Here is an 18,680-nt window from a genome sequence, read left to right on the forward strand (position 1 = left end):
ATATATGTATAAACATTATAGGTCATAAGTATTTAAGTCAAATAACGTTACGTATGGTTATCGTTTTGAAAACTTAAGTTAGTAGTTTCAAAATATACTTATAACTTATTGTTATTAATACAACATGAGATATTAAAACATTCTTAGATCATGTTAAATATGTATATATACATATATATACACAAACGTATAATTATCATATATTGTATAGTTCGTGATATCATCGGTCAAACTAGACGGTCAAACGTTGTGTAAAACTCTTTTCGAAAACATAAGTCTCAACAATTTGGATTGCTTATCATGTTGGTAAGGTTTAATTTATGTAAATATTAATCTTATAAGTATAGAACGATCGAAAAAGTGCGGGTCAACTTTAGGGTTTTTGCTTATCGTGTCGGAACCATATAGAGATTAGAGTTTAAATTTGGTCGGAAATTTCCGGGTCGTTACATAAGAATATCCCCATCATTCCGGGACACCCTTCGGATATGATATAAATTTCGAAGTACTAAAGCATCCGGTACTTTGGATGGGGTTTGTTAGGCCCAATAGATCTATCTTTAGGATTCGCGTCAATTAGGGTGTCTGTTCCCTAATTCTTAGATTACCATACTTAATAAAAAGGGGCATATTCGATTTCGATAATTCAACCATAGAATGTAGTTTCACGTACTTGTGTCTATTTTGTAAAACATTTATAAAACCTGCATGTATTCTCATCCCAAAAATATTAGATTTTAAAAGTGGGACTATAACTCACTTTCACAGATTTTTACTTCGTCGGGAAGTAAGACTTGGCCACTGGTTGATTCACGAACCTATAACAATATATACATATATATCAAAGTATGTTCAAAATATATTTACAACACTTTTAATATATTTTGATGTTTTAAGTTTATTAAGTCAGCTGTCCTCGTTAGTAACCTACAACTAGTTGTCCACAGTTAGATGTGCAGAAATAAATCGATAAATATTATCTTGAATCAATCCACGACCCAGTGTATACGTATCTCAGTATTGATCACAACTCAAACTATATATATTTTGAAATCAACCTCAACCCTGTATAGCTAACTCCAACATTCACATATAGAGTGTCTATGGTTGTTCCGAAATATATATAGATGTGTCGACATGATAGGTCGAAACATTGTATACGTGTCTATGGTATCTCAAGATTACATAATATACAATACAAGTTGATTAAGTTATGGTTGGAATAGATTTGTTACCAATTTTCACGTAGCTAAAATGAGAAAAATTATCCAATCTTGTTTTACCCATAACTTCTTCATTTTAAATCCGTTTTGAGTGAATCAAATTGCTATGGTTTCATATTGAACTCTATTTTATGAATCTAAACAGAAAAGTATAGGTTTATAGTCGGAAAAATAAGTTACAAGTCGTTTTTGTAAAGGTAGTCATTTCAGTCGAAAGAACGACGTCTAGATGACCATTTTAGAAAACATACTTCCACTTTGAGTTTAATCATAATTTTTGGATATAGTTTCATGTTCATAATAAAAATCATTTTCTCAGAATAACAACTTTAAAATCAAAGTTTATCATAGTTTTTAATTAACTAACCCAAAACAGCCCGCGGTGTTACTACGACGGCGTAAATCCGGTTTTACGGTGTTTTTCGTGTTTCCAGGTTTTAAATCATTAAGTTAGCATATCATATAGATATAGAACATGTGTTTAGTTGATTTTAAAAGTCAAGTTAGAAGGATTAACTTTTGTTTGCGAACAAGTTTAGAATTAACTAAACTATGTTCTAGTGATTACAAGTTTAAACCTTCGAATAAGATAGCTTTATATGTATGAATCGAATGATGTTATGAACATCATTACTACCTTAAGTTCCTTGGATAAACCTACTGGAAAAGAGAAAAATGGATTTAGCTTCAATGGATCCTTGGATGGCTCGAAGTTCTTGAAGCAGAATCATGACACGAAAACAAGTTCAAGTAAGATCATCACTTGAAATAAGATTGTTATAGTTATAGAAATTGAACCAAAGTTTGAATATGATTATTACCTTGTATTAGAATGATAACCTACTGTAAGAAACAAAGATTTCTTGAGGTTGGATGATCACCTTACAAGATTGGAAGTGAGCTAGCAAACTTGAAAGTATTCTTGATTTTATGAAACTAGAACTTTTGGAATTTATGAAGAACACTTAGAACTTGAAGATAGAACTTGAGAGAGATCAATTAGATGAAGAAAATTGAAGAATGAAAGTGTTTGTAGGTGTTTTTGGTCGTTGGTGTATGGATTAGATATAAAGGATATGTAATTTTGTTTTCATGTAAATAAGTCATGAATGATTACTCATATTTTTGAAATTTTATGAGATATTTCATGCTAGTTGCCAAATGATGGTTCCTACATGTGTTAGGTGACTCACATGGGCTGCTAAGAGCTGATCATTGGAGTGTATATACCAATAGTACATACATCTAAAAGCTGTGTATTGTACGAGTACGAATACGGTTGCATACGAGTAGAATTGTTGATGAAACTGAATGAGGATGTAATTGTAAGAATTTTTGTTAAGTAGAAGTATTTTGATAAGTGTATTGAAGTCTTTCAAAAGTGTATAAATACATATTAAAACACTACATGTATATACATTTTAACTGAGTCGTTAAGTCATCGTTAGTCGTTACATGTAAGTGTTGTTTTGAAACCTTTAGGTTAACGATCTTGTTTAATGTTGTTAACCCAATGTTTATAATATCAAATGAGATTTTAAATTATTATATTATCATGATATTATCATGTATGAATATCTCTTAATATGATATATATACATTAAATGTTTTTACAACGATAATCGTTACATATATGTCTCGTTTAAAAATCATTAAGTTAGTAGTCTTGTTTTTACATATGTAGTTAATTGTTAATATACTTAATGATATGTTTACTTATCATAGTATCATGTTAACTATATATATATCCATATATATATCATCATATAGTTTTTACAAGTTTTAACGTTCGTGAATCACCGGTCAACTTGGGTGGTCAATTGTCTATATGAAACATATTTCAATTAATCAAGTCTTAACAAGTTTGATTGCTTAACATGTTGGAAACATTTAATCATGTAAATATCAATCTCAATTAATATATATAAACATGGAAAAGTTCGGGTCACTACAACACCCATCTTTCGGCAAACATGTAGACGACAGGAGCTACAGCAGAGTGGCGAATGCAAGAGAAATAATCAATGAAAAAAGACAAGCTGATGAAAATAAACACAAAAGGGTACTCTATATCACAGAAAAGGATAATGAAAAAGGGTTGTTTACGCTGAACCGGACAAAGAAAATATGAATCTCATGGAGAAAGCTCTTGTAGGAGAAGTCAAAAAGGTGGAATACCTAGAACAATTCGGGGAGATTTGTGCAGCTGAAGGGTTAGACGGATTCTCGATAAAATACCTGGGTGGATTCGAACTAATGCTCATCTTCGAAAAAGGCTCCATTGCAATGCAAATTGCACAAGATAAGAAGCACTTCATTCATTCATGGCTAAACAACATAAAGGTATGGGATAAAGATCGTAGATCACCAGGAAGACTAAGGTGGTTAAGTGTCATCGATGTCCCAAATGAATGTTGGAATGAAAAAATATTTAAGTCAATCGTATCCTGGTGGGGACCAGCAATCGACACCAACAATTGTCATTTCAATGGGAATCAAAGTTTAATAATTGGTAAAGTTCTTATTCACACCAAATGTTTCGAACACATCAAGGGACAAGTTAAAGTAATCATCGGGGATAAAGTTGTCTACGTTCAGGTTCTGGAAGATATCAAAGATATTGTCGAGGTAGAGATGGAAATCAAAACCCCATCTGAATGGAATGATGAATGTAATTCAGATGATATCCCATCAGACGGGGAATCATTCATGAACGAAGGTGGCTCTCTAAACAACATTCTTGGAAAAGAAGACGAAGTTCAATCAACTGACGGGGACTCTGATGCAGAACACATCGCAGAAGACGACAAAAGTGACGGCCAGAAAGTTCACCGGAATCCGGTCACACCAGAGGGTAAGATGAAAAGTCAGGATGTCCTTGGAAAGTCAAATAGCCGCCCTAACTTGGGTAACTCAAAACGCGTGGAGACTACACAATCTTTTTCTGACAATAATAATGAGGTAACACATATTCCCAAGGTTAAGATATCCAACCCTTTCGATGCCCTAAACACTGATAACCAACCTAATGATCACGTGGACCCACTACCCGTTGAAAACCCCACTCACTCCTACCCATTAAACCATGACAGCCCAACTATCAAACTAGCCCACCCCACTAGCCCAATAAGCCCTAGTTTAAACCCATCAAACCACGACAACCCAACTATCAAACCAGCCCACCCCACTAGCCCAATAAGCCCTAATTTAAACCTCGATGCCAAGCCCAAAAACACTCCACCCTCCTCACCTTTTTCCCATAACATCGTTAGCCCAACATCGATTAGTCCACATAACCCAACACATACAAGCCCACAACCTACAAATCCTTTTATCCAAGACAATCTTAATCCACCCCACATTGACATCACCCCTACACCCAACTCGACTAAACCTAATCATACCCCTCCACACATTCCTTCTTCTCCATCCATCCCAGACACTTTTCTCGTTGATGAAACACAAATCGATGTAGCCGACCATCCTGAAATTTCGATCCATGATAGGTCAAAGCACCCCAAAACCAAAAACCCCTCAACAAAATCCAAAATCCATAACACTACCTCATTCAAATACGCAGATAGACCTCAAACTCACTCTCACAACATGCCCTCGACACAATTAAAGAATTCGAATGGAACAACACCCAAATGGACTGGAACTTCCAAACTCCTGCACTTCAAACACCTAGCAAGAAACGTACACAAAAAATGACCTCAGGTGCACATCAATAACTGCCGACCTCCATCACTCAGCAAAAAATCCAAATCAAATGGCATTTCCAAGGTTCGAAAATTAAATTCAAATAACTCCTCAGCAAGTGTGGATTACAAAGAATTAGGAGAGAAAATTGGAGTCGGATAGGTGAACAGGCAATAACCTCATGTTCAATAATTACTTGTTCATCTTGTTTTTATGATTGTTCTCTCACTAAATATTCAGGGTGTGGGTAATGCCGGAAAAGTCAATTGGTTACAGGAGCTATGTCGAAAGGAGAAACCTGATCTTCTTATGTTACAGGAAACGAAATGTGGAAACTTGAGTGAATCATGGTTGGATTCTATTTGGGGTTCGAACGACTTTAAATATATTCAAAAATACGCACAAGGAGCATTTGGTGGAATAATAATAATCTGGAAACCATCGATCGTAAAAGTCAGCGAAGCAGTCGAAGGAGAATTCTTATTAGCCATTAAAGGTCAGTTGATGGGATGTAATTCGAAGATAGCAATCGTAAACGTGTATGGTCCTCACTCGACGGAAAAGAAAATAAGATTCTGGGATGAACTTGAAAAACTACTAAGTTCTAATGATTTACCATGGCTTGTGGGGGGTGATTTTAATGAGGTGCGCTCCATTCACGAGCGCTTAAATAGTGATTTCAATAGAAGCTGGGCAGACCATTTCAATCAGTTCATCGATAGAATGGGGCTCATTGATATCCCACTCGGAGGGAAAAAGTTCACGCGCATTTGCGACAATGGACTAAAATTCAGTAAGCTTGACAGGTTCCTAATATCGTGTAAACTTGCTGACCTTTGGCCGAACATCACTGCTACCATCCTGCCCAAGCATTTGTCGGACCACTGCCCCATCCTCCTGCGAAACATAAACCGAGATTTTGGCCCAAAACCCATTCGGGTATTCAAAGAATGGCTAACCATAGAGGGGGCTGAAGAAATTATAACGAGGGCATTGCAGTCATCGGTTACCTCCAACAATCCTGACAGTATATTTCGTGACAAAATGAAGAGGGTGAAAAAGGAATTAAATATTCATAGTTCTTCTTTTAATGATCTCGATTCTCAAATTTTGCAACATGCCAAAGCCGTCGGATTTTGGGAGCAGGCAGCTGAAAGAAACCAAGTAACAGAACACGAAAGGGGGATTTGGATGGAGGAGAAAAAACAACTTCTCTCGAAAATGAAAACACGAACAAACATGTTGAAACAGAAGGCTCGGATCAAGTGGACGTTGGAAGGAGATGAAAACTCCAAATTCTTCCATAACTACATCAAAAGAAGAAACAACAAAAATGAAATCCGGGGGCTGATGATCGATGGCTACTGGAATGAAGAACCGCAAGCAATAAAAAATGAGGTTTATAAGTTCTTTTCCAGGGGGTTCACAAAGGTGGAAACAAACTCGAAGTGTTCAATTGACTTCGAAATTGGAAGAATCACCATGAATGACAATAGGATACTAGAGGACAAGTTCACTGAGGAAGAAATTTGGGATGCTATAAAGAGCTGTGATAGCTCTAGATCACCCAGACCAGATGGATTTACGATGAAATTCTTCAAACTATTTTGGTGGTTAATACATGATGATTTGTTGAAGGTATTCGAATGGTTCTGGAATAATGCTAAGATATCAAGAGGATACAACGCCACATTTATCACTTTAATTCCAAAGAACAACAATCCTATTGGACTTGGGGAATATCGACCTATAAGCTTGATTGGTAGTATGTACAAACTGATATCAAAGGTCTTGTCAAAAAGATTGGCAACTATCATACACAAAGTAATAGGCGTTGAACAAAGTGCATTCCTACAAGGCCGATACATTCTAGATGGTGTACTCATCGCAAACGAGACAATTGATGATCTCAAAAGAGAGAAGAAGAAAGGATTTCTATTCAAAGTCAATTTCGAAAAGGCGTTTGACCGTATCAAATGGGATTACATTATCGAAATCATGAAATGTCTAGGTTTCGGGGATAAATGGATTAAGTGGATCACGGCATGTATTACTTCGGCTAGTATCTCAATCTTAGTCAATGGGTCTCCAACCAAAGAGTTCAAACCGGAGATGGGAGTTAGGCAAGGAGACCCGTTGTCACCATTCATTTTCATTATAGCCGCCGAAGGGTTAAACATTCTTATCCAAAAAGCAACCGAAAGTGGAGTCATAAAAGGAATAAAAGTTGGTAGAGATAACATCACGGTTTCCCACCTCCAATACGCAGATGATATGCTACTCTTTGGAGAATGGAGTCGTAGTAACCTCTCGAACCTCATGAAACTATTATGTTGTTTTGAAGAACTCTCGGGACTCAAGGTAAATCTATCGAAGAGTCAACTTTTTGGTATCGGGGTTAACAAAGTAGAACTCGATCATATGGCAGCCCGTTTCAATTGTGCTGCTGGATCATTCCCATTAAATTACCTCGGAATTCCTGTGGGAATAAAAATGAAAAACTCAAATGCGTGGATCCCGGTAGTTGAAAAATTCAAGAAGAGACTGTCGGATTCGAAATGTAAATCAATTTCTTATGGAGGTCGTTTGACTCTAGTGAAAGCGGTACTTAGTAGCCTTCCATTATACTTCTTCTCCCTCTTTCGAGCTCCGGCTAGTGTGATCAAGCTACTCGAATCCTTAAGGTGCAATTTCTTTTGGACGGGTCGGGTTCCGAAAAAAAAAACTATCATGGGTTAAATGGGAAAAAGTTCTTCTTCCATACGAAAATGGCGAGTTGAATATCGGGTCACTAGGGGCAAAAAATTTAGCACTCTTAGGGAAGTGGTGGTGGCGATTCAAATGTCACCCCAATTCCCTTTGGGTTCAAGTTATTTCAAGCATTTACGGGCCGGACATTTCATCTTGTTTTAGTGGTGGTTCGACGTGGTTAAACATAGTGAAGGCAGGAAGCATCATCGACAGAAATGGAATCGAATTCTCAAATTCCATGATCAAAGAAATAGGAGATTGACGCTCAATTCAGTTCTGGATCGACGCATGGATATGTAATTCACCACTCAAAAATTCTTTTCAAAGGTTATATGCTCTCGAAATGGATAAACATGCAGCGGTAAGTGACAGAATCAGACAAGTGGAGGGACGTTCGGAATTAGAATGGAGCTGGAGCAGAGAACTTCGTGGTAGAGCTTTAAGTGATCTTCAAGACCTATCGAAAAAACTAGAAGGTGTTCGGCTTCAGGAAGATTTGAGGGACAAATGGAGATGGACCCTAAGTAGCGATGGTGACTTCACAACTAAACAGCTCGCAAGCCTGATAGATGAGAAATGTCTGCCCATTGCTTCGAATGGTCATGTGATCAAGAAAAATTCTTCGGTACCGCAAAAAGTATGGATCTTCGCATGGAAAGCAAATCAAAAGAGGTTACTGGTGCGTGTGGAACTTGACAAAAGGGGTATAGACTTAGACTCAATTCTATGCCCCCTATGTTCGGACGAAGTCGAAACTGTTGACCACTGCTTACGAAATTGTCGCAAGGTAAAGATAGTATGGGAACTTTTCTTGAAATGGTGGGGTATTATGTGATGACCCAGAAATTTCGACTAAATTTAAACTTAATCTTTGTATGATTAACATTTCCGACACGATAAGCAAAGTCTGTAAAACTGAATCTCAAAATTTTTGAATTACTTTTATATATTTAAATACCCTTCGGTTGTTTTCGACGATTCGCGAACAATTATATGTAAATAGATACATATATACTATAACATGAAAAGGTAACAATGTATTAATTGTTTGATACCGTACATTAAACTTATTGGTTTAAATATCTATTTGAATGTATATGATAAGTTGAAATATTTATTATTAAAATTTATTTATAAATAACTTCCAATGTGTATTTAAAAACTGATTTATGTATATTAAAAAGATATATACATATATATAATAAACGATAGTAACATTCGTTTATTGATTCAATTGATATTTAGATAAGTTAACTAAAGCGTTTAAGATGAACCAGTTAAACACTAATTTGTTACAGTATTTTCAAATTGCCACATTACTCAAAATGCTACAGTATTTTCGAAAATCACTATTTGCTACAGTGAAATTGACTTTGCTACAGTGAATTGCTACAGTAAAATTTGACTTTGCTACAGTAACTTTGCTACAGTAAAACACTATTTTAAAATGTATTTTAACAAATAGTGAGACGATGATTTATAGAAGTAAATGACCAAGACACTCAAACGTATAAGATACACTTTGAGTGACATAGTTTATGGATAATTTAAAGCTATATTTTGACAAAGGTACGTGACACGAAACGTAAAATGCAAGTTTTCTAAATGTACGAAAGGACGTTCGAAAAACCGAAACCGGGACATAAGTCGAGTGGCGTCATACGACTTATCGGAACAAAAATTACAAGATAACTATGCACGTGAATTTAATATAATATATAATTAATTATATAAATTAAATATATTATATTTATATATATAATATAAAATTATGTCGACAAGCTAGGAGCCAAAACAATGTGAGCTGTCCCTGGTCCTCATGCGAGTCGCATGGCCAGAAGGCCATTTCCATGCGAGTCGCATGACTCCAGATTCCAGGCCAGGTACTATAAATTCAGGTGTTTTGCTCGAATGAAAAATCAAACACACATACACAAATATATATTACTCCGTATAATATTTATTATTATTATTATTATTATTATTATTATTATTATTATTATTATTATTAAGATTATTATTAATCTTATTAATCTTATTATTAGTATTATTATTTTTGCGATACAAAAATAATAATGTACATAAAATATTACGACGGAGTACTGTCCAAGTAATTTTCAAAACGAGTTTCCGAGCGAGCTAGAGCTAAGGAAAATATGAGTTATTGCCAAAAAAAATTATGGGTAATGTTCGGGGGTATTTTTGTGAATCAAACCTCGTGTTTATCATCTCCGATGCGTCTACGTGCTTTCCTGCAATATTGTATATCAATATTAAACTGTGAGTTTCATATGATCCCTTTTACTCTCTACATTTTTAGGCTGAGAATACATGCAAATGTTTTATTAACCGATATACAATATTTATATGTGTGAGTTTCATTGATCCCTTTTTAATTGCTTTTGCAATATATATTTTTGGGCTGAGAATACATGCACTTTATTTTAAACGCAATGGATACAAGTACATACTAAATTCTACACTGAGTTTGAACCGAAAATCCCTTAGCTTTGGTAACTGTTAACTGCCAGTTATAAGAACTGGTGGGCGCGAGTAGTAGTATATGGATCCATAGGGCTTGATATCCCCGTCCGAGCTAGAGCGCTAGCCTTTTAACGGACGTATGCTATTTGAGAAGCGTACACGTTGGTTTGCGTGTATTATTAAGATGATTATACAAAGGGTACAAATAATATAAGCATTAAAGTTTAGTTACCAGGGTGTTCAATTTTGTAGAACCGATTGATAAACGTTTCAGATGAAACAACTGAAATCTTGTGATCCACCTTTTATGTAAAACCTATTGATAAACGTTTTGGATGAAACAACTGAAATCTTGTGATCCACCTTTTATGTAAAACCTATTGATAAACGTTTTGAATAAAACAACTGAACTTTTGTAATCCACATTGATATACGGATTATGTGTAATATTAAAACTATGAACTCACCAACCTTTGTGTTGACACTTGAAGCATGTTTATTCTCAGGATTCTAGAAGTCTTCCGCTGTTTGCTTATACGTGATACAAGATATGTGCTTGGAGTCATACATGCTATATACAAGAAACTTGCATTCACCAAACCATTACCATGTATCTTATTTTGACTGTATTGTCAACATATGTATTATTGTAAACCATTTAAATGGTGATTGTCTATACGTAGAAATCATCAGATGTTAAAAACCTGAAATTTATATATTCATTTATGAAATACCTTTTCAAACGAATGCAATGTTACAAAACGTATCACATAGAGGTCAAATACCTCGCAATGAAATCAATGAATGACGTGTTCGTCCATATGGATTTGGAGCGATCGTCTCATATTACAAGTGATAAATTCCATACGTTGGATCCTATTAAGGAAGACTCAACCATCTCGAGCTACACATCGCATGGTAAGCTAATATGGGAAGGGACGAAATGGACATGCTCTTATTGCATTTGGAAAGCAAGGAACAATAACGTTTTTAACAAGAAGTTATGGAGTCCTTCAAACATACTATCGGAGGTGCAATGACTAAGTTTTGAATGGATCTCCCGACGCTACAAGAAGAAGAATCTTGAATGGCATCAATGGAACATTAATCCGAGATTTTATGTGGAGGCTCTAGACAACCGGATGGGAATTGGTTAACTTGCTTCCTTTTCTGATTTAGAATAGTTGTAGTGTTATGCATGTAATTATAGTAAAGGTAGCGGTAAACACAATATTGTATAGATCGTGGTCATAGCAAAACTTGTTTCGTTGATTTATATATATATATATATATATATATATATATATATATATATATATATATATATATATATATATATATATATATATATATATATATATATATATATCTTTGCTTTTAAAAAAAAAAGATCTAACATAACTAAATTTAGGTTTATGTGTTGCTAATTGAATAATTTTATTTTCAGCAAGTATAAAGGGTTGGACTGTTGGAGTTATTTATCCTTTTTTTAGAATATTGGGAAATATAGATTTAACTATTGAGATTTAACATATCTCACGGGCCCGTTGTGACGTAACGGTGCCCCGATCTTTTCTTCAATTACTTGAATTGCCATTGCAATAGCCTAACCATGTTTTTCCTTTGTTTACAAGAGAATTACAAATTAAAATTATAAAGTGATTTGATGTTTGCTTTTTAATACAGTAATGTTTATGTTTTCTCTAACTTTTATTTAACGATTTTCTAAATTAACTTCAACGATATTTCGAAGCTTCTTAGATTACTCTCCTACAAAGAGTGAAAAATGAAAACAAATTAAACTGGGAATTTAGCGTTACGTTAGTGTTTTAAAAAGACTAAAGAAATACTAACATAAATGTTAAATCACGAATTCACGATCAACTTCTTGTGTGTTTATATGAATTTTCCTAACATTAATTATTTCTTTATGATTTTTCACATGAATTTGATGAAACATTTACTAGAGGTTTATTTTTGTTAAAGTTGTTAAATAAACTCTATCTTTTAGGAGCACATGGAGTTGGGTTCTATTTTTCGCCATTTGTCATCTAAAATGCTAATAAGATCATGTTTGTTTTTGACTTAATTGTATGAAACTTAATTTAAAAATCGTGAAAAAGTGTTTGTTTTTAACTTATTAAATAAGAATCGTCTTAATAAAAACTGAATTAAGTGTAAATTTTCATTTACGTTCTTACTATTTAATAACTGCTCTTATAACTGCTCACATGTAGGGTTAGTTTATTAATTTTAATTATTCATACAATTTTTCAGCACATAAAACAAACACTAATTATTTATTCATCACTTATTCCTTACTGACATCATATATCCGTTCAGATTCAGGATTTAATTTAAAATTTAAATAAATAATAATAAAAGAATAGCTTAAATAAGCTAGCAGTGAAAGTGTGAAACACACGTTACAAGTGGCAGATTCGAAATAAACCACAATTTTCAAGGGTACTACATTTGGGAAAATTGATGATTGATTGATTGATGATCAATTTATTATTTTTTATTTTTGAAAAACCAAAAATTTTATTAAATAAAACAAACCAAGAAATTTGGCCCGAGAAAATTTGTACAGAATGGGCAAGCCCACCTCCAAGATTATACAACTATAAACTTGACACGAACCTATTGATGCATACTACTAAATTTGGCTAGTCCTAGCGACACAAAAACATAATGCCCACATTGCAAACCAAAAAACAAAAAACGGAATATATGAGACCAAAAGCACACAATAACAGTATCACGACTCAAGTGGTTTGATCATACCTCCTATAGACAGGATCTTGGTTCCGATATCCATATCGTCCATTATATCTTTTTGTTCTTCATTTTCCTCGCGATCCATTCATAACTTTTAATTTGGATTTCGTTGAGCGCCACATGACCATTCCACGATTTATTTTTAAACAGCTTAGAGTTTATATATTCTTCCAAATTAAATAACCACATGTCCACTCAACGACTTGCCAAATTTTACTCTCTGAGGGCGAGAGCTTTTGGTTGAGTTTTCCCATGAAAGCGTCACTAATGCATAAATTTGTGACATTATTTACGCCCCACCATTTGAAAACATTTTCCCAAACCTCGAAAGCATGCTTGCATAATATTAAACTATGTTCAACCGATTCCACATCGTCATCGCATAACGGACAACGGGTGGAATGGAGATCAACACCACTTTTATCTACTCTAATCTTGCCGGTAGTCGTCGAAGTTTTGCTCTCCACGCGAAGATTTCAACTTTTTTTGGTACCAAATTATTCCTTAATGATTCCGGTTGCACAGTTTAGTTCACAAGCCTTGCCTCCTCAATTGATTTTGCAAGTATCTTTGTATTGAAATTCCCGCTACTCGATAAATTCCACTTCTAGCGATCATTTGTACGTGCTTTAAGCTCGAAATTTTCCAGCAAGCTAATCAACTGTTCGAAATCTGCTGCTCTTCTCAATGTACTTCTGAACCACTTCCGGTATGATTTAAACTCGGTCCCCACTCCATGCGATTGTGTCACTAATTCTGCAATTGTTTTCATATTCAAGTCTCCACAATCTATAGAATTTCTCTTTTAATTTGAAATCTTCAAGTCATATATCATTTCAAAAGGGCGTAATATTTTAATATTTAGACATGTATATTTTCATTATATATTCTAAATAAATAATCACCAAGTTTCATAGAAAAAACTAGTACTTTCTAACTTGAAAATGTATTATTCTTTCTATATTAAAAATTTATTAAATTAATGACCACCCTTATTTTCATTAGCATTTTTCATTAATTTATAGTTAACGGTAAAATAGGGTAGACAAGAAAATAAAGTGTGTATATTTATTAAATTTTGCATTACGTTCATTTACCATCTAATTAAATTAAATTTGTATCCTCCTGAAAGAAAACAAAACAAATTAAGATCCATTATCCCTCTTCAACCCCACAATCAACCCTCATTAGGTGTGCTTTCCTTCAATCTCTTTTGTAATTTCAACCAATTCTTGTTTTTTTGATGATTTGCTTTTAAGAATCTGATTAAGGTTGTTAGGCGATATATGAAATGGGGATGATGATATTAATTGCCTTACCAAATACATGCATCATAACTGCTTAAAATAGAATGATAAATCTTTTTCTTATTGTTTGATAATTCTAATTGTTTTTGGAATGCAACATTAGGGCTTTTTTTGGTTGAAGGGGCACAAATTAATTCAATTCAAGTTCTGCTGTCCGTTGATGATAAGAAGGTAATTATATTTTTATGTTTTTAGTTTTTCTGTTGAATAATTTCTAATATTATTGCTCAAAATTTATGCCTTTCTTTTAAAACCAAATATTGTAAATGTGGAATTCTGTTTATCTGAGTTAAATAATTAAAATTGAAATTGAAATAGAGATGTAAAAATAGGTAATGGAAGTAAACGGGAAAAATGCAACCTTTTTTTGTCAATTTCTACTGTATGATTTAACATTAGAGTTTGATGTACTGTACAATATAGAGCATGTTTGAATATCCATGTGAGCTGCATATATAAATGTATACTATTAATATTTAATACGGAGTAATTAAATTCCGTTTATATTTACGATGAAAGATGAAAGGAATTGTGATTCGGTTGACTATGTATGTCGTATACTGAAATCCAGAAATAGAAGTAATCGAATGAATTTCCGTTACATCTTTGTGACATTTTTGTCTACTTTTGTATGGAGTTTTTGAGTTGTTTCACATGGTTCAGGATTTACTTGCACCTTATCATTCAAAATGAGGCAACGGAACATTTTTTATACCGGTCCAGTGATGGATACCGAATTAGAACATGCTCATCTTCAACCCCAACATTGTTTAATTCCTTACGGACCTTTACCTTCGGGATTCACGTTCATATCAACTCCATCCGGGCCTACAGTAGTTCCATTAGGGACTCATAATCAGTTACCGTCTCCTACACATCATGTCGTTCGTGGACCCCACTGTGAATTTAAAGAAAAGATAACCGAATGTTTTCATATCAACTATCAGTTTTCCTACCCTGCACCTGGCTCAAGTCCTTTTGTAATCACCGAGTACAGAGGGTTTGATATTTTTCCGGCGGTCATGGGACCTGTGCACCACAGAGTGTCGAGGAACTGTATCGCTGGTCCTATTGATCTCACCCCCGGCTTACAGGTCATCCCAATGAGCCATGTGGGTCAACATGTTCAAGTAGTACCTGGCCCTTGGTTAGACCAGCAGTTTTGTGCCAATGCTCCTGGAATACCTTATATGCAAGGTAAATAATTATTAGATTAGTTAAATATATTTCCACTATGAGTTAGAACTTTGGGGGTACCCTTCATATGCGTAACTCGGGGTGTTTTTGATAAAACTGAATGATTAAGTACTTAAAAGTTCATAATCTGATTGATTCAAAGGTTATGAATTCAGGTTCTTAATGACAATAACCTGTTTGATAAGCATTTTGAATGAACAATGTGAATGGTGTAAAGTTACATTATTAACCTTTTACATGAATAAAAAACAATATAGTTGTTGTTCTTGATACAACTTAAAGACGATATTGCATAGAATTTAGGTGCTTAATGGTTAAAAGTGTATTTAAACTCTGAATGGTTCAACACCGAATTCTGAACCATATGCGCTTTTGAACCAGATTATAACCCTAAACCATTCAGGACCATATGTCATTCGGAGGTCAGAAACAAACATGTTGAATGTTGAATGTTGAAAGTTGAACCATTCTAAGTTAGTCTGAACATTTTATGTGGACTATTTATTGTTTCGGTTATCAATCTATGGAAATTTGCATGTCGTTTGAATATATATATATATATATATATATATATATATATATATATATATATATATATATATATATATATATATATATATATATATATATATATATATATATATTCATATTACCTAAATCTTAATAATGAAAGTCATCCGTTCATTTTAATTTTAGGATATTCAAATGGAAATCCTATCGCTTTTTTGCATCACCCACCGCCACAAATGGCACCACTGCCACATATACCTAGGTTTATGCGACCCGTACAACAAATGGATGTTAGGGTTTACCAGCCTCATGGTCAACAACTTATGTTAGAGTCAACTTCAAGGCTGCGTGGTCTTCCTCATTTAAGAGTTCTCCCTGAAGATGTATTTATTATACTTTTTCTATATTTTCAAAATCTTAATCATATGTATGATGATGTGTGCTTTTCCATATGTAGGGAGTTGCAATGTTTGATTTTGGTAATTATTATAGACATAGATTCGATACTCACAGGGATATGCGGTTGGATATTGATCACATGTCTTATGAGGCAAGTCTTTAATAATACTTGACATTTATTTCCTTTTTAGTCGATTTTGGAAAATGACATTAAAAGATTATCGATCGTTTTTTCCGTTCTGTACAGGAGCTACTTGCATTAGGCGAACAAATTGGTAATGCCGGCTCGGGTTTAGCTGATGATTTCATTATAGGTCATCTGAAATCAAGAACGTTCACATCTTGTCAACCAGACGGCTTGTTGTCTGCTGATCCGGGACTTAATAATATGTGCACAGAGCTGATGATTTCATTATAGGTCATCTGAAATCAAGAACGTTCACATCTTGTCAACCAGACGGCTTGTTGTCTGCTGATCCGGGACTTAATAATATGTGCACAATCTGTCAGGCATGTCCTTTTCTTTTCTTTTTCATTTTTTTTTAAATCTAAAAAAAATGAAAAATGGGGTTTGCAGATGGACTACAATGATGAAGAAAAGATTGGTATGTTGGATTGCAGCCATGAGTACCATGTAGACTGCATACAAAAGTGGCTAGTAGAGAAAAACAGTTGCCCTGTTTGTAAATCCACCGGGCTCGCTACACAAAGATACGAAGCGAGCCTTAATTAAATACTAAGTCATGTTCACAAAAACTGCAAAATATATGGTAAATATTAAAAGTTGATAGACTGGTGATGTTTTTGAATATATAATCTATACACCAGGTTTTTGTTTTCTTTCTTTTGTACTTGTTGTTTTATAAGATACAAGTGTCACTAACTGTATTAAACACTTGTTTTTGTTGTCATTAACATCTCGTGTGGTCTGGAAACATTTTGTACATACCTTTTTCGTGTTGTATTAGTGTATGAACTTCTGGTTTTGCAATGTCAATACTAGGGCTTGAACATTACTGGAGATACACACAAATTCAATTCAAGCAGCTCAACACTATCTGCTCAAGCCAACAAACAAAGAAATCACCTTATTCCAGTCACTGTATATATTTAATTATTAATATCTGTACAGGGTCAATGATAGTCAACATAGCAATAGTCAAAGTTAGTTATTTAGTTGTTAGATCTGTTTGTGTAGTATATATAACTTGTGATTACATTTTTACTAGTAACGAATTCAGTTTCAATCAATGAAATTCTGTTGAATTCTGTTTACTCTTATGGTATCAGAGCTTAAGCTCAACTAATTCCGGCGAAGCTCCGGTCATCTTCTCCGACCAGCTGCCGTTAATCCACCAGCTATACTGCTCAATTTCACACTCTTTTTCACTCGATTACATCACAAATTCAATTATGATCAATCATTCATCATCATAAACGCAATTTCAACTTCAATTTTATCAGATCAACTAATTCAGACTAATTCAGATCTTCTGCAAATGTCGATCAGCGTATCATCAATTGAAGAAGACCTCAATTCACCTAATCATCCACTCTACCTCCATCAAAACGATCATCCAGACCTTATTCTCATCTCGAAGAAGCTAACTGGCTCGGACAACTACAGTTCATGGAAGAGATCGATCATGATTGCATTGAATGCCAAGAACAAACTGAAAATTGTTACAGGAGAGCTAACTGAACCAACAACATGCTCGAATATAAAAGCACTTTGGGAGAGGACAAATGATATGGTCATCTCATGAATCCTCAACACAATTACGTAATTCATTGAAATTTGTGAACAATGCAGCAAAATTGTGGAAAGAACTGCAGGAACACTATGCTCAAATTGATGGACACAGGATCTATCAGCTTACAAATGAAATCACTCAATTGAAGCAAGAAAACAACACGGTTGAGATCTACTACCAGAAATTGAAGGGATATTGGGATGAAATGGATGCATTGGAGGCTCCTTACACCTGCACCTGTACTTGCAGTTGTGAAAATGGAAAGACTAATGGTGAGAGAGATCAAAGAAAACGTCTAATTCAATTTCTCATGGGATTGGATGAGTGCTATTCAAACATAAGGGGACAAATTCTTCTTATACAGCCAATGCCTACCATTGCTAAAGCCTATGGCATGATTAGGCAAGAGGAAAAGCAGAAGGAACACCACACTATCAAAGTGGCCAACTCAACTGCACTTGATATGCAGTCATACAATAAGAACAACTCTAATCAATCAAAGTGGAATGTGTCAAAGAATAGGACTTATGAAAGGAAAGTACCATTCAAGAAAGGTGTTTTCTGTGACAACT

At 34.3% G+C, this 18,680-nt stretch overlaps 1 protein-coding gene across 1 annotated transcript; it reads left to right on the forward strand.

Moving 5' to 3' along the window:
* Positions 1-14,006: 14,006 nt before the first annotated feature.
* Positions 14,007-17,265, forward strand: LOC139855903 (uncharacterized). The gene is made up of 6 exons (XM_071845145.1): positions 14,007-14,132; positions 14,352-14,419; positions 14,912-15,445; positions 16,142-16,338; positions 16,413-16,505; positions 16,602-17,265. The coding sequence occupies exons 3-6, from the start codon at positions 14,938-14,940 to the stop codon at positions 16,770-16,772; spliced, it is 969 nt and encodes a 322-aa protein (XP_071701246.1). The 5' UTR covers positions 14,007-14,132; positions 14,352-14,419; positions 14,912-14,937; the 3' UTR covers positions 16,773-17,265.
* The last annotated feature ends 1,415 nt before the right edge of the window (positions 17,266-18,680 follow it).

The sequence above is a fragment of the Rutidosis leptorrhynchoides genome, chromosome 6 (genome assembly GCF_046630445.1).
Source record: "Rutidosis leptorrhynchoides isolate AG116_Rl617_1_P2 chromosome 6, CSIRO_AGI_Rlap_v1, whole genome shotgun sequence".
NCBI classification, from domain to species: Eukaryota; Viridiplantae; Streptophyta; class Magnoliopsida; order Asterales; family Asteraceae; genus Rutidosis; species Rutidosis leptorrhynchoides.